Here is a 19,896-nt window from a genome sequence, read left to right on the forward strand (position 1 = left end):
TTCGACAGCAACATCAGTCAACATCTGCAATCTATAGGGAACCCGCCCATTGTGTGTAGACCATATTTTATGTGTGCAAGGCAAGCATGTGCTTGAAGAGGCTCTGTGTACCAGCATCATTGTGAAATGACCGTAATGTCTATTGTTACCAAACCAACTGTGCAATTGTACTGGTGAGTTGATTAGTAGCCATGATGTTGCAACACCGCCACTATTGAAAGTGCTAAAGACACATGTTCTTAATTTATGAGGGAAGACGGCTACTTCTTGTTCGGGCTTTAGTTTTTGTTTTGTCTGCGGATTTTTCACTCCTATCTACAGATGTAAAGCTCAGAAAGTTGTCACTCTATTTCCAGCAGGACTGCGGATAGTGTTTGTTTTGTGTCATGAATCCAGTAGGAGATGTAGTGTACACGGTAGAGGCTGAAAAATGTCTCATAATTCTGAATTATCTGTTTAAATTCTTCACGTGGCACCTTTAACAGTAATGCTTCTTGTCATATTGACTTGGTTTAGAGTGAGACCACACATTACATACATGAAAACAGATTCTTGTTCCAGCTGCTAATGTGAACACCCATTCTGACGGATTGATAGAATTTTTTGCAGAAGGGCGTAGAGTTGCAGAAATGGGAGGGAGCGCTGCTTTCGCCGATGGGAAAATGTTCAAAAACAAAGACGTGACTCTGGTGTGGGTGTGGGAGAGGTCCTGTCCTGGCAGCTGTAGTAACATCCACTCTGTTTCCAGCTTCTCTCCCAGGGAATATCCTGGACTTTTAGTACTGCTTAAAACTCTTGCTGATGCTTTTGGAAAGTCTAAGCGATGCATAGGTAGAAACATGGTGCTACATCTAAAAGGATATGTAAAATATTAACAATGCAGAAACTCTGACACTGACTCTGTAGCTATCATATCCATGTATGCATAGTGAATATGTATAGTTTTGTATTGCAAAAGAAATTTGTGTTGCCAGTTGTAAAGAACTGTAATACACCTGTCAGTGTCTGCGTTGTTTTCATGACAGAGTCCTCTTGTTAATATTGTAGATGCTTGTGGTGCTGCTGAGAATAAATTAAACTAGTTTTACATGCTTTATAGCAAAAAGCTGCACTAATCAATATTTTCATACTAACAATGGATGAAATGACTGTGTCAATATGTAATGTGAAAGTAGTCGCTCATAGTACTCTATGGACCAACTCTATGGAGTGCTTTAGTGCCTTTTACCTCACTGTTTTGATTTGGCAATCTGCAGCTTTACTGATTTTGGTTCAACCTATACAAATAGCAGGCAGCTGTCAGCAAATAAACTCTTATGAACCCACTGTGTATTACGACACGACAAAGTCTGTGACAAGCTGGTGAACATTGTGGAGCAATTAGCAGCTAATGAACCAGAAAAGAGCCAAAAGGAGAGTGAATGTTGGATTTACATTCATCAGGTGAACAGAAATAGAAAATGAATTCTACTGTTGCTCTTGGTCTGTTGGATGTGTAAATAGGCAGTTTTTAGCTGGTTCACCATTTACAAGGTAATAATAAGCCAAGTGGCCAAAAAATCTAAATCACTGACTGCTGCTGTCAAAACATGACTCTTTTAAAGCTAGAAGAGTGACTTTTCTGCCTATGTGTTAGTTTTTTACCCCCCTTGATATCGATAGGGTTTATCAGCTTTTGGAGTATCTCTTACTCTCTGCTGCAGCTGTGAAGGCATAAAAATGTCTTGTAATAAATATATAGTAAGTATAGTAATAGTTTGGCCCTGTAACATACATTGTTGGCATAAATTATACCAGTCACTATATCAGCAAATTACAGTTTTAACTGTGGAAATTTGAACTACTTTGTCAGTTTCTTCTAACAGTGCAGCCTGTATGAATATGATATTGTAAAAAGAAACCAACCAGTTTAGACGCAGCATTAAAGTCATGGATGGAAATCCTTTGAAATATCTGACGCACAAAACAAATAAATCAGAGAGGCTGAAGTGCACAGAGATGGGTAAAGCAGGAGGGAGAGCAGCGTGCTTGGAGTTCAGAGGGGAAAAGGGCCTCTCATTGTATGTTCCTGTTTATGTCTCTGCCTGTATGGAGAACTGAATGGGTGGTGGGTTGTTGATCTAAAACGATTCCCCTCAAACAGAGAACAGAAGGACAGCAGGAAGACGAGTCCTCTAATTTGAACTCGCCTTCTTCATCTTGGCTGCATTGATGGCCAGGGAACAAGGTCACTATGGTGCAGACTAAAATACAATGGACGTACATTTCTTAGAAGACACGTACACTTGAAATACAGTTAGACCTGTTAACTGTTTTGATAGTCAGCCATCATGGTTTATTTTAAATTATGGAGCCTGTGTGCAGTCTTTTACTCGTTCAGTAACTGGGGCGCTGTTAGTGGCGTTACTGCATTTTTTCCATCGTTAGTCGTTTCAGTTTAGCATGTTAGCATCCTAACATTAGCTAATTAGCACAAAAATACAAAGTACAGCTCAGGCTGACGGGAATGCCAATAGTTGTGCAGGTATTTGTTCGTAAACCAAAATATTGGACAACTTAGGATTCTGACCTGATGATGCCACTGGATGAAAAGCTAAGGCAAGTAAGACCACACATAGCGAGTACTTAATTTCACAGCGATCCATGACCGACACTAACGTGGCTAAAAATGTAACCCTGTTCCTTCATTACCATGAACACCCACTTACTGTATTTATTTTGTCTCAATCATGTCCTGCTACTGTAAACACTCCCTAGAGCACCAAATGTGTATTAATCCGCAGCTAAAAATAGTCCCCAACAAAAAATACATAAAAGTAACATTTTCTGTAAACGTCACTACCCAGCTGATTAAGGACATTATTAAGCCTTTTTTAAATAAACTATGTTTGTGGCCTTTTAAAGATTTATGTCTTGAGTAAGAACCAACAGGCTTGGGGCTGTCAGAAAGTGTTCTGAAACAGACTGTGGGATGTGTTGACAACAAGAAATACATAGAAACGGAAATTGTGTTGCCAAAGAAGTGATTTTGTTCCAATAATAAGAAACCAATTTCAGAACGTTTAAGCATTTTATGAAAAGAGGACTTTTCTGATATTACCAGTTCAGCAACATATTCAGTTCTCTCTCAGGGCGTTCAGCGGTTAGAAAATGTTTTCTCATTTACCTACTACAAAGACACAAGTGCATGCTTAGAATCACACACGCTGTACAGTTCAAAGCTTTGGGGTCTCCAGTCAGTCTGTCCAGTCATACAATCAGGGGAAGCCCAGCAGAGACTGGCCGGTGTGTCCCTGTAGACACAGGCCCCTCTCCCCTGCAGCCAAGCACAATAAACACCCCAGAGGTAAGCTTCAATCACCATTTCTTTAGTTTGAATCAGGCGGCGACCCAAATTACACCCGGCAGTGGTAACAACGTATAAAAGAGTGTAAACAACCCACCCTCAGGACCTCCAGGCGTCTGGTTGGGGGCCACCAAACATCCCCTCTCTCTGTCAGGGAGGCTTCAAAGGTATCGTTGGAGATGGGGTGGGGGTTGAGAAAGCGAGGCAGTGGCCAACAGTTTTTATTTTCCAACTTGTTCCTGCTCTGCTTTGTGCTTAGAGAGGCGTTGGACCAGGTGGGCCTGCGGGAGGAACAATGTGGATGTATACGTTTCTTAAAAAGGCAGTTGACATAGCAGCACCTTTAAAGGTTTCAGACATCAGCTTGGTGTTTTCTCCCGTTTCAGATTTGGCTGCAAGTTTAAACAGATGTCATGAAAATCAGTCACACAAAAAGCGAAACACTCACCACCTCTTCTCTACTTCTGTCATGGGGACACAAATACAAAAAATGCACAGTGATAGACATCATTTTTTACATCACACATGATTTTATTGTTATACATCTATTAATGTGTCAGTTTCTTTAAATCATCTTTACATCTGAATCATGTGACAACGTGGTTTTCTACAGGGGTCTCACAGCTGGATGGGGGCCTATAAGGAGTCATCCAGGTGGAGCACAGCATACTGGGAGGGGAGAGGGGCCTAGAGCAGCCCCGCAGGGCAGGAATGTCGGTTGCCCACTGGAAAAATAAAACAGCTAAAATATGTACTGCATACATCACATACACCTGCTAAAACATCACACTGAGCTACAGGAGGCAAGGAAAGATATACCAAGAGACTCAAACACAGCATGATGACAGCATTCTGTAATACTTCTATGTTTACAAAGGCAGACAGGGAGAAAAGTGAGGACAAGATGCCAGAAAAGGGAGATTTTAAGCTTCGAAAGACACCACATCTTACATTTTAACCATCTCTGAACAAAGTCATCTTAAATTGGCTTCTGATGCCAGATCACCAACTCTAGCTTTGACAGAAAAGGCCATTTAGACAACATTTTCCACAGACTTTGTTTAAAAAATAAGGCATAAAAGAGCATTAAAAAAAAAAGTAACTTGACATGAGTAAAATGCCATGAAACATGAAGGCAGATCTTGGTGCATGATTTAAACATGGTAATAAAACATAGCTGTATAAGATGAAGGCAGTACTGGGTCCCTTGTCTCCATGTTAGTATAATGCATTGAAAATAGATTTCTTATTGCATTATTTGTAAAGAAAAATAACATTCCCAAATGTGTTTCTGCTGCACATCATCAAACTCCACACCGAGTACACTCTGATCTCATTTCTGCTTTGAAAAACAACTACTGCCATCTAACCCCTGCGGCCTCTTCGGAATTTATTTAGCGAATCAGCAGCCATCACAATGAATTAACGTCACTCAGTGCACATCACATAGCATCATAATGAATTAGTGTATTCAATATGTGATATCATGCTGGGCCTCAAATGGTGAGCCAGTGGAGGACCTACTGGGGAGATGGAGCAGGGCGTGTATGCCTGATGGGAGTGGCGGTGCAGGAGGGTAGGAAAGGCCAGTTTGGACAGTCGCATTGTTACTCAGGGATTATATAGACAACCGTGACCTCTCACCCCTGCCTCAACTCAACTGTATGTCAATGGACACATTCATGTACGGATAATGTTAGACGTGGCCAGACACGCTTCCTCTGATGCGCTTCTGGTTTGCAGTGTAATTATAGATTCTTGTCCTAAAGTATGTGAAATCAGACATGCCTGAGAAACTTGGCAGATCATTTCATGTTGTCTGAACTTTCATTCCCATCTCTTCTCTCTTTTCCCTGTGTTTTCCTCAAACCTCTCTCTTTCTGACAGTACTGCATAGTTACATCCACCCACCCCATCACAACTGCTGGACATGAGCCTAAGCAAAAGCCAGACTTCTTTAGGTGATGCAAAATCCTCATCTGCAAACAACACGTAGGAGTGCTTCATATACCTTAGTGTAGAGCTTGGATAAGTTCTGGATTATGAACATCAAGTGTACTTTAAAGGGTAACTTCGGTATTTTTCAACCTGGATCCTCTTTTCCCCTCATGTTTGTGTCTGTGAGACTAACTGGGACAGCATTATTTGAAACTGTTCCAGTATTGAGTGAGTGTTCTGCAGTCGGCAGCAGCGAGGAAGGGCTGCAACATAATCCTTGTGGGCAACTGTGCCCCGTTACAGAACGTCCACTAAAGTGCTTGTTTTTGCCACTGACAGGCTCAGATTGTTATTATAAGTGTCTGACAACATTATAGAAAAGATCCCTACAGAGACAGACCTTTGTTTAAAGAGCGGGACACTTTTTGTTGCTATATCGCTCTTGTAAAAGCCACCAGACTGCATTGACAAAAATAGCCTCTTTGGTCTGCCTTGATTGGTTAGTTTGTGTTATTGTGTGACTTTTTAACCCTTCAAAAACACCAAAGTCACACAATAATGCAAACAAACAAACCGACCGAGGCAGCGGTAGACCAGCAACTCCTGTGTGTTTTGCGAGGTAAAATTACTGTTTTTAATCAATGGAGTCTGGTGGCTTTGACGATAGCAAAGTTTCTGGTTTTGCTTTGCTGCATTTTCTGTCTTTGCATTCCTTGTTTTTTCCCCCCCAGAAAGACCACTGAAGGAAATCCTGAATGACAAACTGCACTGAGTTACAAAAGCTAGTCCAAAGCCCTGTATCTGGCTTTTTTTTAAATAAAAGCCAATACCGTATTAACATATCTGTTAAGACACTACTAAACAGGTGGGGTGATACACGAGGCTGTTGGTCCTACTGTGTCACCCGTCTATCCAACTCCCTCAGAAAGTCTCCTCTACAATAATTTATGCATTTATCACAGCTATTCATGGTAGTATCCTTTGTGCCTTTTGACTTTATTTTAAAAATGTAAAATAAAGAAGTAGTTTAGACCAGCACAGATATTTAGCATTCATTCAACAATATTTGTAACTCTTCAAACCCTTTCTCAAAACTGATCAACCAATTTGTTTAATCTAAGCCTTCAGTCACACAAATGTCAAGACAAATGTGAGACAACACAAAACTAACTAAACCAGACAAATCAACAAAGACAACAGATATAAATAAATCTGTCAATCTGAGAGTCATTTCCAGGTTTAAACATCAACTCCTCTGCTATGTTCCTGTACTTATTCCTGAAGCATAGCGATACACTGTGGGAGTTGATCCATTTACTTTAATTCTAAAAACATAAATGAGGATTATATAGCAAAATTCACCTGAGCCTTGACTGTTACTGTGAGCAAACACTAAGCCCTGTACCGGAACCATAGCATAATGGAACAGCTGTGGAAGTGAAATACTGTTTATGCTCAAAGATGTGTTGGGGAACCTCTGCCAACAGAACAGTGATTCACACAGAGAACATTTAAGGCACTGCGGTTATGGTACTTGAAAACAACTAAAAAGAAGTGATGGAAGACAACTGCTTATTTCAATCAGAATACTCTTAAAAGGCATGTGCTACAGTAACCTGGCATTTTTGTACCTATTAGTAACATTTAATAGTTCTGCTTAGAAGAACTAAGGCTCATTAAAGTTCATTTAAAACTCTCATGTATGTGTTGGGTGTCACATACTATAAAACAAATCTTTCTGAATGTCAGATGTACTGTATACAGTATAATTTCTTTGTAACAGATTAAGAAAACATTTATTCTATTCATTATTATTAATGATAAAACCAACAAGCTAATTTAAAGTGAGACTGTGGTACAAAACATTTGATTAAATTGGATATATAATGTATTCTACTCAAGAGACACACTCCCAAGGTGATTGCCTTATATGGATAAAAGTCAGACTGTCAAACAGACTGTGGTCAGCACACAGTGCTGTTGAGTTTTTACATGAAGCTCAGTGTAGCACTCATGTACCTTAATTGAATGAATGTTAAACGTATAATAAATATGACTCATGTTATTAAAAGCAGTAAAACTACAGATTTTGCCCACAGCAACCATCCCTTATTGGTTATTGGTCTGCAACAGTCAAACCAAAATCTGAAATATCTAAGAAAGAAAATAAAAATCTCTACCCAGACACAGAAGTATACCTACATCCTCCACGTAAAACGGTTTACTGTATAAGTATAAGTTCTTCTAAGGAAAATTTTAACGTTCTGAGTCAAATTGAGTAAAAAAAAAATAAAAAAATTTCAGACAGTTGATCACAGAGTAAATGTAGATTGGTACGGTCACTGTGTGCGTTACTGTGTGAGAGGATGTGTGTACTGGGTCCAGCAGCATCAGTAGGTGTGCTTATCGCCTTCTGCTGACGGCGCCTCCTGTAGGAAAGGAGAGAAGGAAGAGCGGACGGTGCGACCACAGTGAGGCTGCTGCACACGGAAGTTGTTCACCATACTCTTCTGTACGTCCTCCTCAGCTGAGGTGAAAAGAAGGCTCCGGAAGACCGCCAGCTAAAGGGGGCAAAAGAAACTGTCAGGAAAGGGGATGAAGAATCTTAAACAGGCTAAGACAATATGTTCACAAGCGGATTCACTTCTACCCTCTGTGTAATACTAATAGGTTGCGTGTCTTGAGGCAAAACCTGCTGTTATGCTCAGCTTAATGCTGAAAAACTTGTTCCTGCCTCAACATGATTAGGACTGTTGCAATGTGGTCGTGCTACTGAAGTGGATCTCACTTTAGCTTCTAGAACCAGTTTTTAATGTCACTTTAAAAGCACAATAGCTACTAAAAGAAAGGCTACAGAAAGATCTGAGTTTTACAATAAAGGACAACAGGAGCCCTCTAATGGTTGGTCTGGAGTTCAGCTCAGCGGAAAGCAGCATTCCCTGATTTTTTTCTTTTGTGGTTACTTAGGGGCAACAGAACAACATCTGATATAACCATCAAAATTTGTTATGGTGAATGTTGCCTATTTACACATTCAGCAGCGGGAAATATTAGGGAACGTTAATTTAGAGTCATGTTTCTGGCCACTAGGGCTGGACCCGAATATTCCGGTACACATTTGATTTTCAATTTTGAGATTTAAATATTGAGTATTTTTTTCACATGCATGACCTCAGCCACAGCAGTGAACGTAACTACTGACAGCAGTAGTGTGGTAGTTATGGAATTTTACAATTGCATAATTTCATTACAGATCAAAACAGTCAAATTTCCTAAGTTTTAAAATTAATCAGCTGTTGGCTGGAAACAAACACACACCAACATAATGAACACATTTAAATAATTATATTAGGCCGATTGTAGAAGAAGGGCATTTAGTCACTACAATAAAAGTTAAAAGTGAGTTATGCATAATAACGTGTTGTTTTGTCCCGCTACCGGAAATGGCGCTCATCCCGTTCTCTGGACCCCCGCCCTGCTAAACTATTCCCGGATTCTGCTCTGGACCTGCTCGGATCAGACTCTCACTCTGGACTCTCAGCTACGGTCCCCCCTGCTGTGTACAGCAGCAACCAACCCGGTTTGGCACGCATCTATTTTCACTCTGCCTCGCTGAGTGCTGCTCAATATCCGATCCCTTTAACCCCCCCCCCCCTTTCTTAGTCTTGTTCTTGAGTGTGCTAGCCTTGCCATAACAATGTTAAAAACTACATTTTGGTAATAATCACTTAGTTAGCCTACGCTATGAGAATAAATAAACGGAGCGCTCTCTCTATATTTCTCTCTCTCACACAGATAGACTTACGCACCCATGCCCACCTTTAGCCCATCTCCCCCCATGCGATCCTCCCTCAATTGGCAGAACTTCTTGGGCATTTATCCTTCTTCTGCTGTTCTGCATCTATCTATGAAATAACTACATAGCTGTAGCACGTGAAATAACAGCCTGCTTATCAACACACGTTTAAACAATCGGAATAATGGGACAGCTGACCGGGAAGCTTCGATTATTCGCTTTTAATTACTATTAAAGCTTCAAAGCTAAAAAAAAAAAAAAAAGACATTTGGGCCAGCCCTACTGGCCATCTGCACGCAAGTCCAATGTACTTACACATTTATTGTCGGTAAGCACACACACATACCTGGTCATGGCTGACTTCTATGTGCTGCTTCATAATTATCCAGGAGACGGCCTCTGTCAGAGGAGGTGTAGTCAGAGAGCCGTGGTACGTCCAGTACTCATCAGTGTTGGTGGGTAACAGACAGGCAGGGTCAAACCTGTTAAACTCCACTACACTGCCCTACAGACACACACAGAAATTTAATAAATACTTCCATAGCATGACACCACAGACTGATATAATGACAGAAGACTGAAACTATTTTCCAAGTACTGCAACCATCGTTTTCTAATATCAAAGATGTCAAATAAGTATTACACAGTGAGTTTTTCACAACGGTGACCTCCCGTCAGCTATCACCACCAATATAAACATATGTTCAGAAAAGCTTTTTTCCCCCCATTAAAGACTACCTGTAAATAAAGTCGACTAGTAACTACTAGGAAGCACATTGTTTTAGCATTAAGATGTGTAAAAACAGTAGCAAAGTAATTACATACAATAATGTATGTAATAGATCTTTAGCACTTTACTTCTCAGTACTTCAGGGGACTGTGTGCTTAACTCACTTTATGCAAAAAGGACATTTTAAATGTAGATGTGTTTTAATCTGTGGTTGATCTAATTTATTTTATTGTGGCTGATGAGTTTTAGTCCCAGATCTGGTCCTGAGTTTAGTTCCTGGAGCTACTTGGTGAAAAAGGTACTCAGTACATTTAGATTAAGAGTTCTCTGAGAGAGGCCTGTCTGACCTGTCCTGTAGGGTCTCTACTGAACCACTAGAGAGCGTCACTATCTACCATCTACTCCAGAGCTGCTACAATTCATACCCAGATTTTAAATTGACTTAAAAAAAAAACTTTTGGTCACTACACTGAATTACAATTTAGAGATCAGCAGTGAAATGTCGTGTGTGTGTGTGTGTGTGTGTGTGTGTGTGTGTGTGTGTGTACTAACCTTGTGTCTGATAGCAGGCAGAGCATCAACCAGTTTCTGCAGCCCCTCGTGTCTCTTTCCCACCTGCAAGAGGATTAGACATAAAGCAGAATATGCAACACACATACCAGGTGGTGTACGTTCCCTCACACAAACAGGTCATCAACGAACTGCAGAATGTGCGTGTGTGCAGTGACACTGTGCATCAACTGGACTGAAACATGTGTGCACATCAGTCAGCGATTTTTCGGTTCACATATGTGATGTACCTTAAGAAAGACTCCAATAACAGCAAGTCCATTGTCCTCCATCACTGCCTCCTCGAACAAACTGTACTTGTCAGAGTTCCAGTGGACCAAGTGGAGCTGAGACACACACACACACACACACACACACACACACACACCCCATGAGTCTGTCTGTGTGTATGACTGTAAACAATAAATGTATCCTTTAACGCGCTAATGTCACTATGTTCATTTACTTAAACATTTATTTAAGTATTTTTCACTTGAGCCTTTTTTAAACTAAGAAAGAGATACAGCAGATATAACAGACACAGAAAACAGGCAATGGCAGTACAAACTCTGTTATTGATGTGGATAAAAAAAAAACAAAAAAACAATATTAGTTGTAGAGCTTTGCATGGAGAAATCTGACTTTTATTCTGATGTTTTTTTATAGCCCATGGGTGCATGTGTAAATGAGAAGCAGATGTTTTTGTGCATATTCAAACTACCAGTGAAAATAAACTGTGGCTGGAAAAAAAAACAACTGAATAAATACATTCAAGTAATTTTCTACAATTGGGTATGGACAATTCATTTAGGTTAGTGGATTTAACAACAGCTATAATCATTTGTTGCAAAGTCAGGACTGTAACTCGACACAAATACAGCCAACTGAGTGATGATAACAATGCCATGGACATTTTGCCAAACACCAACAAGGACACACGGACACACACACACACAGTGGAACCTGTTGTTACATAAGTGTGCTAAAGTTAATGGGACAACATGAAATTGTACTGTGGTCAAACGTGTACCAAAAAGTACCAGTTTTAAATCCTAACCGCTCAGGGACAAATACACTGCCTATGTTTAAATTTGGTTTTATTGATGTAAAGAGAAATGGAGAAACAGCTGGATTAAAGAATCGTGCCTGGTACCAGCTATACCAGAGGAGGGAAAAGTTCTCATATAGACATAGCTTGATAAAGCTTACAAATACAAAGATTTGTACTAGATACAAATCTAGTATTTTTCCAGGCACGACACATAAATAGAAAAGAAATGGGTTTGCAAAGTAATGCAACATTTACACAGTTGAAACAGTGCAGTGTTAGATTTGTTTTCTTCCATTCTCTTTTCTTCTTTTAACCCTTTAAAGACTATTTGGCCATGTGAAAAGTAACCACAGGACAAACTATATATTTAGTCTCTCTAACTTTTCATTACCTGTTTTCTTGAGCAGTACACATAGCTGACTTTTTCCATTCAGTGTCATGGTCACATGACGCACACACACACACACACACACACACACACACACACACACACACACGTGACTGCAGTGCCCCTGTTCTTAACATGCTCCATTAAACCAGCAGTGGAAACAGAGGGTGTGTACAACAAAGCTAAAGATGACAGGATTCTGCTGTTACAGGTAATGCGTTGGTCTAGTCCTGTACCTACTGTGGCTTCAAAGACACTGCTTAGCACAATGTTGTTCCTATGTAGCACAGAGCATGACACAATCCCATAAAGATAGGGAGCGTGTTGAAATACTATATTATTCCATTTTTATTTTAAATATCAGGGGTAGTGTATTCTGATAGACTAATAATGATTTTATTTTTTGATATTGCTGACGATCAGTTGTCTCGACGGCATGGCCAACAGCAAGGTTGCACAGATTTATGGGCGTGGGTCATACACATGCTCAGAACCGCCAAGTAGCATCTCGATAGGTGGCATAAATCGACAGAACACTGGCAGCAACCAGGCTGTAACTCGGGACAGACTGGGCCTATTTCGGACTTGTGAGTTTGGTTTGAAACACCGTTTCACAGAGCTGACTGGTGGCTGTGTGTGTGTGTGACACAGACGCCGTTTGCCACAATACGCTTACCTTACTGCACGTGTGTTTCTGTTGTGCATTTTTCCTGTCCGTCAAAGCGGCAGATGGCCCGACAATTTCACCCACCACCAAGTTACCCGCGGGTGCTACTTTCACTCCCTGTGTGACACTGAAGTTTCTATAGTGTCAGCTTCTGTCAAGCATAACGTGCAAAGTTGATGCTTTGTCTGCAGATTGCTTTACTCTTGGGTGTCATGTGACTAGAGCGTAATCGCAGCCTTTGCGAATGAAAAAATCTATTTTTATCACATTGCGATAATATCGCAATTGCAATTAATTGTTTGGTCCTATTTTACAACATGCACAAAAAGGTTAGTTTCAGTGATAAAAGTAAAATAGATAAGAGCTGGCTGCATTTGCAGTCTTGAGTCACGACAGTCCCGTAAACTGTGACATAATAGCAACAGCCAGCAGCCCGATAGATAATGGATTTTTTTAGGCCGATTCTAGTATCAATATTTGAGAGTTTTGATAACGATATATCGAATAGTAATTTTTTTAAACAAACACATAACATTAAAGCAATCTTGATACAGATCCTTTAGATTTGTTTGTTTTTAGTTTAAAGTGTGACCCAGATACATTCTGTGCAAGACATTACATATTTTAAAAATATAAATCAACTTTTCAATGCTCTCTGGTTTTTAAATAACTCCAAACCTAACTTGGGATTTCTGTACTACAATTTCTTATTACTTGTCGGCGAACATTTACACTAATTTATGTGCAATTGGCTGATAGATCTTTGCACACCCACACAACTATTTGTGGCTGAGCAGAGGGAGGAGGACATTTGGAGGAGGACACTGACATTTTAGATTTGTTTCCTAGTTTTTTATAAAAAATAAAAAAATATGCAGCATCCCCGATGTCCCAGCAGGAATGATTTAAGTTTCATGTTCTGATGATCTGACTGAATGTTATAGCACAGACACAGTACCTCTGCAGGGAACAGCCTCTTGTCCACAGTGTGCTCTGACCCCCAGGCATTGTTCTCACCCCAGTGGAAATGGAATTGGCACAGCCTGTATTTGTCTTGCAGGGGGCCCCCTTTCAGCGCTGCAGCATAAAGTAAAAGCACATGTAGATCCATGCATCATACTTTGACTCGTGCAGATTTAAAAATCATTTTAAAAAAAATATATATGTAAAAGTGGAAGATGATCCCACACAGGACCTCTACTGGGTAACAGGTTGGTCAGGCAGTAACACTGACCTAGACACATCAGAGACACATTATAGTGAGAGAAAAGGACGTTTTATTACACCTGTAAACTGTTTATCAACACCAGTAAGATACCAACAGATAAGGCAGAGATACTGCATGTTGTTGTAGTCAAAAACATCCGTTTTAAGACTGTATCCGTTATATTACGTGCAGTCATGTGTAGATCAGTCCATTGTTTCCTTGTAATAAAATACTGCTCTCAACATTTCACTGTCATAAACCTCTTTTTGTTCTCTCTGTACCAGACTGAGCTCATAATACAAAGACTGAGTGGATGTGACACACCTATGAAGTGGTTACTTTTACAGCTTTAAACTATTTGTAATTTTACCAAAATAAGGTTTAATTGATGGTTTTGTTTAGTTATGTACAGTGTTTTGGTGTAGCCCAGTAATTATACCAAAATTACCAACTCCTTCAATAGACTTTATAGTAGTTGTTGAGGTCAGGACAGACATGGAAGTCACATGACAGTCACCAGATCTACGTGACACTTAGTGTAGCATTGATTGCTGGATGTTTCTTTAACGAGGGTGGGGGTGAAGAAGGAGATAATCCTCTTGTGTAGATCAAAACATACATTCCCCTTGCTGAGATTTCCTTTAATTCCTTTCAGATTTAAAGGGAAAGTACTGACTTGCTCCCAAACCAGCAGTTCATAATGAGGAAGATACAAAAGAGAACTTACTGGACTTGTCTGTAGTGTCATCATACTCGACCAGAAAGGAGTAACCGTTGTTCCAGATTTGTTGGCAGGTCCTTGGGTCGTAATTGGTGACCAGAGGCTTCAGCTCTGAATCGAAGACGCTCTTTCGCACAACGATGTCGATGGGAGACTGACGATTGCCTCCTGGTACCGCGAGGGGTTCCTGCCACATGGGATGCACTGGAGGAGAGGAGGGCGGGAGGGAGGAAGAGCAGGAGGAGGAGGAGGAGGGGAGGAAGGAAAAAGAGTGAAGAGCCAGAGATGTTTGAAATGTAAAAACAGATAGAACTTACAGCGTCTTCTGCCAATGCAAAGCAAAAATAAAAAATTTAAAAACAAAAATGCCGACACCTACTTTTCATGTTGTACTCTGCTGCTTCCTGCATTTTTGTGGACAGACAGTCCATTTTAAAACAAAGAATGAAAATGAATGAATTTCTCTTCACTTCATCAACGTTGCCTCATAAAAAAACAAGTCAAAAACACACACACACACACACACTGTCCTTCTTCTTCCTTGAAGGGACTGAATGAAAAAGGAGCAAGAGCAATAGTGCTTCCCTTCTAGACCTCTTACTTTTTTTCCTAAAAGGAAATTACAAAATAAGAGAAGTGGGCTGGCTGTGCAGAAAGTGACACGCGGAATGTCCTGGCACGCCCCCAGCTCCCCCCCCCACAGTAGGGAAATCAGGCCAGGACCTCTGGCCGGTCAAACCGCCAGCTCCAGCCAACGTCAGACTACCGACCTGACTTCTAATTAACCGAAACGCCGCTCACTTTCCCTACCTCCCTCCTTCTAATTTTCCTTTACTCTTGAAATCCACCCAGAAAACCAACAACATTCGCCCAATAAAATCCCTCCCTCTTCTGACCAAGATCTACAGAACAATTCAGTCAAATGTTTTCCTCTCCATTTATCCAGCACAGGGCTTAAGGTTTCCACTGAGAGCCAAGCTGAACAGGTCTGACTGGGAGATGACCTTCATCTTCATCGGATTTCAGCAGCTCCTCCTGGGGGAGTTGGCCGCCTGACTGTGTTATTGCACGGACACACAATAACTGCTTGCAAAGCCATTCGTACTCATTCACTGTGTAACTGTCAGCTGTGAGGTTGTGTGTCACTGCCACAATGTAGAGCTCCTGAAACACTCATATGATGGCCAGATTTTTTGAATCAGAAAATGGCGCGTGTGCAGAAAAGAGTCTGCGAGCTGAGTCTTCTTCATAAAAGCCACAAATAGTGAAAATGAACAGACATTAGTGAACTGCCTACTGTGGATATAGTGACCTCCTTAAACGCAACAAAGATTTAAATCCAGCAACAAACATTTGTCCTGCAGAGGTGCCCTGGAGCAAACACTGAACTCCTAACTGTTCACTCATTTCTCAGGCTAAAATGCCAGTAGGCTGCAGTGTTTTGAATTTATGAATGTGCTTTTTCTATTTTTCAGGAAGCTAACGGTTTCCATTCATTTATATACGATATTAAAATTTGCAGGGAGCAGGTGGAAGGGACGACCTATTTGAAAAGTCTTCAGAAAGTTACCATGCAACATTAACATAACAATAAAACCACAAGATGTTCACTGTGCAAGCTGATTTTCATACTATATAGTATATGTAATCCATTAACCATTTGATATATATCATGTAATCATAATACATTTTAGGTAAATTTACTGAGAAGCGGTTTATAGATAAAATAAACAGAAGTAAATGTCTCTTTTTGGTAAGTCTCGCAATTTAAATACCCTACAAATATCAGGTATTTTGATGTAGTAGTCCTGTACATTGATTTGCAACACTGCTCCCAATGAGGTAATACACCGTGAGATATAGAGAAAGGAGATAATAAATATATTGGTGTAAACAGTATGGCACTGGTCATACTGCCCAATGAAAATCACGGCAGAAAGAATGCTTTCTAAAATCTACAACATTTCTGTACGCCTTGATAAATCAGTCAATAGAAATTGATTGTTGAAAATGATTTGTTGTAAACCGCTACATTCAAAAGGCAGTAGTATGGGTCTTCAAAAGATTACTCAACATCCTCCACAACTGGAGAAAAACACCCTAATAAAACTGTTGACAGTGATGTGTCACTGTTGATTATCTAAAGACGTGGATATCTCAAAACCTTGAAAGATAAGATCAAAACTATGTGCAGGACTAGATAACACAAGGAGTAGGAGGTAAAATATGTATTTTGGCTTAAACACCCCTTCAAAGGCTAAAACCTAGTTTATAAGAACTTGGACTTCATTTCTCTGTGTTGAAAACTTATTTCCCTCGGTCATGATTACACTGGACTTACCATTTGATTGCTGAGTCCGACAGGGCAAGAAACACGAGCAGTCAGAATAAGCCAACAGTTAGCCAGATAATCTAAATCAGTTTATCCGTTTTCCTGAAATGTTGGTAATAATCCCTCATTGTGCAAGAAAAGTGTGCGCGCACAACTACGGCAAGTAGGTCAAAGTTGAACAAGGCAGTTGGTCTGTAAACTGTGATGGATGTTTACAGCGAATAGTTAGGGTAATAATTTCACAGTGTACCTTTCTGATCTGACCGCTTAACTGTCTTGCCCCAAATTGACTATATTTAGAGTTTTGGGATCTCAGCCATTAACTTGGTGAGCACAATGTTTTTATGACCAACAGAAAGTATGTCAATCCTACAGATGAGATTGGAGAAAATAAATCACAATGTGCTTTCCAAACATATTTAAACCATAACAACCCTTTATAGTGATTTTTCCCCCCATGGCACCCACTTACCCTCACAGCATATATGAACCTACATCAATGGCTGAAATAATGAACATTGTGTGTTTTGGCACGATAGCAGGTGTAGCACAATTAGCATCCAAAAGTTGTTTTCTCACTACAGTCTGAATTTACTGCCTTTGACCATCTCACACCGTGTTGAGATGAGTCAGCATTTCTTTGTGAACAACAGAAATAAATCTTTTGGCTTCAATGTACCGACTTTGGAAACCACTTTAAGGGAATTCTCTTCTAAGCAGTACCAGTTCTCAGGCAAGATACCCACTTAAGGAGTTTTTATTTGTCCCCTCTCTTAAGTTGTGCCTGAGAGGCTCAACTCCAGGAACGGAGTTCTCAATGCCTAACCCATGCATGCTGAAATGATGACTGCATTGCATTCCTGTAAGGTGTCTTTACCAGAGGATTGGGAAAAGCAGAAATGTCTTTCTGAAGAAAAATAGCATCGGGACCACTCAAAGTGCCGGCCAATGGACTGACAAGAAACAATTTCTAGCGGACCACTTCAAAGCCAAACCAAAAGCCCTTTCATAAAGCTTTGGACAGACAGTGCCCAGTTCAACAAGCTTGTTAAAGTTAAAGATCAACTCTTGCTTATTATCATGGTTGAACATAAAACCTCTGCTGCACTGGCCCTTATTTCCACTTCCAAGCTTCTTCTTTTTTCTCTCTTGCATGGTGACTCTGTGGTTGTAGTTGACATGAGATGGCAAACAAGACAAGGCTTGTGTTTCTGGGCATAGTGAGGATGTTTCTGGAACTCGTCAGACAACCTTGGGTGTTCTGAATATTCTGTGGGTACAAGGTGGAGGTCTAACATGCTAAGGAAATACAACCTCTTCATGTAGCATGCTACGCTTTTATCATGGCCACAGGTGCATCCTATCAGTACACTGTTAACCATTTTAATTCAACGATCATCTACCTTGGTGCTACAGCCAGAGACATGTGAATAACAAACCTCTATAAAGGATGTGCACACTGCAGATGTGATGGACACAAAGTCACAAAATAATGTGTGTGGTGTTATTTTTAAATGGCACACTAGTTTTCTGTGTGCATTTGACCACAACATCCCTGACACTGTACATACGTAGTGACTTAACATACAGGCCCAAATGTAGGTCAAAGGGTTTCAAATGGCCCCTACATGAGGCGCTGCGATCGGGGTTTCAATGCTTGTTTGGAAAACCTGGAGCCAGAGGCCAGTCTCAACACAGCTGAGTCAACAGAGCAGTGCTTGATCCAAATCCAGTGATGAGGAGAACTCCAGTCCGAGCTTTCCTCTGCGCTTAATGCACGTTTTTCAGTTGACAACAAAAGTGACCATTAACTGGTACCTGTGACCCACGGTCAAAGGATTTGAGCCACAATGAGACCACAAACCAACCCGCTGCCATGCTGACACACACATACACACAAACAGCCATTGTTTGCGGTAATGTTTGGGATTAGAAAACATCCATTTTGAAGCTGTATGATTATGAGCAGCTATGTCTAACGTTACACGCAGGGGAAACTGTAAACAGCGTGCACGGCACAGCTGCAACACACGTGCACCACCAGTACTTACTCTGCGACAGCACATATTTGCTTGAGCACGCCGTGAGGTTGCATCTCCTGACAGGCGTTATCCGGTGACTCTTGGCGTGTCCGACGAGCTGTCGGTGAAGCCGAGAAGCCAGGGGTCTCATTACGGACGAGAAAGTCACCATATTGATCAAGCTAACGCTAGCAGCGTCACCACAAGCGGCTACAAGAAGCGCCTCGCCGTCCTTTAGCGTCTGTCGTCGCGCTGTTTTATTTGAAGCTACCTCTTAGCTTCGTCTTTTTAACTCCACGAAAGTTCAGTAACTTACGAGCCTTGTTTAAAACAAACCCTCCTGGCTGCTGTTGTCTTTCTCTGCTTTCCTGCCGTTTGCCTGGGAGCGAAGGAAGGGGCAGGCTTTGGCTTAAAGTTACACCTCTGCTTTACAGACATTCAAAATGTGACCGCAAAAGCCAGTACCCGCTTCTCCTGAATCTATGGCGTCACTTTCACCGGGTCAAATAATGCCTTTGCCGGCGCACACCCTCAATAAATGATAAGGTTAGCCGCTGTAGGAAAACTGTTTTCTGGGCGGGGGGGGGGGGCTCCTGTGCTGCTGACCAATCAGCGGCCCCCTCCGAGGGGCGTTACAGTAATGATGTAATAGCATAGACTTAATACATCAGGCCATGGACAGAGACAGACAGGTTCAACTGCATTATTCTCTGCATTGTCTATGAAGATTCTCAGTCATCCAGGTCATAGTTATTCAACGAAGGTTAAACGTTGGATATTCTCTGCATTATATATTAAACACTAGTCAGCAATGATTCTAAATTAGATTTGCCGTCAGTTGTCAGGATGGCAGTGTTAACATGTAGATGGTGACTTGGGGATCTAGAGCTCATAACTTTCACGAAACTCACAAGGGGGAGCGCTAATATCGTTTCACACTGTCACGCTGTCACACTGACAAGGCTGCCTGCAGGTGTGTCCCCTCACACTCTTTATTTATGGGCCTTGTGAGCCAGGTATCAACTAATTATCTCAAAATGCCAGCTATCGGGCCCATTAATCTTAATCAGGCCAATCTTATCTGGCATTTAGTCTATCACTAAATAATAATAATAATGCAATAATAATGCCCAGGACCTATAACCAGGGT

The 19,896-nt window shown here is 40.9% G+C and overlaps 1 protein-coding gene across 3 annotated transcripts; it reads right to left on the reverse strand.

Annotated features, from left to right (window-relative positions):
• Positions 1-3,863: 3,863 nt before the first annotated feature.
• Positions 3,864-19,296, reverse strand: ca5a (carbonic anhydrase Va). 3 transcript variants are annotated; one of them, XM_038705029.1, is made up of 8 exons: positions 16,735-16,752; positions 14,773-14,797; positions 14,400-14,597; positions 13,424-13,542; positions 10,611-10,706; positions 10,363-10,425; positions 9,427-9,585; positions 3,864-7,845 (listed from the first exon to the last, which is right to left on the reverse strand). In XM_038705029.1, exons 1-8 carry the CDS (start codon positions 16,735-16,737, stop codon positions 7,675-7,677), a joined length of 834 nt encoding a protein of 277 aa, XP_038560957.1. In that variant the 5' UTR covers positions 16,738-16,752; the 3' UTR covers positions 3,864-7,674. The 3 variants fall into 3 exon arrangements, with proteins under 3 accessions (XP_038560957.1, XP_038560955.1, XP_038560956.1); XM_038705027.1 differs by lacking the exons at positions 14,773-14,797; positions 16,735-16,752 and adding an exon at positions 18,777-19,296; XM_038705028.1 differs by having other exon boundaries at positions 14,773-18,749.
• Positions 19,297-19,896: the final 600 nt, after the last annotated feature.

This window comes from Micropterus salmoides, unplaced genomic scaffold, assembly GCF_014851395.1.
Source record: "Micropterus salmoides isolate LMB-PRFRI ecotype aquatic unplaced genomic scaffold, ASM1485139v1 Ms_hic_scaffold_8, whole genome shotgun sequence".
Lineage (NCBI taxonomy): Eukaryota > Metazoa > Chordata > Actinopteri > Centrarchiformes > Centrarchidae > Micropterus > Micropterus salmoides.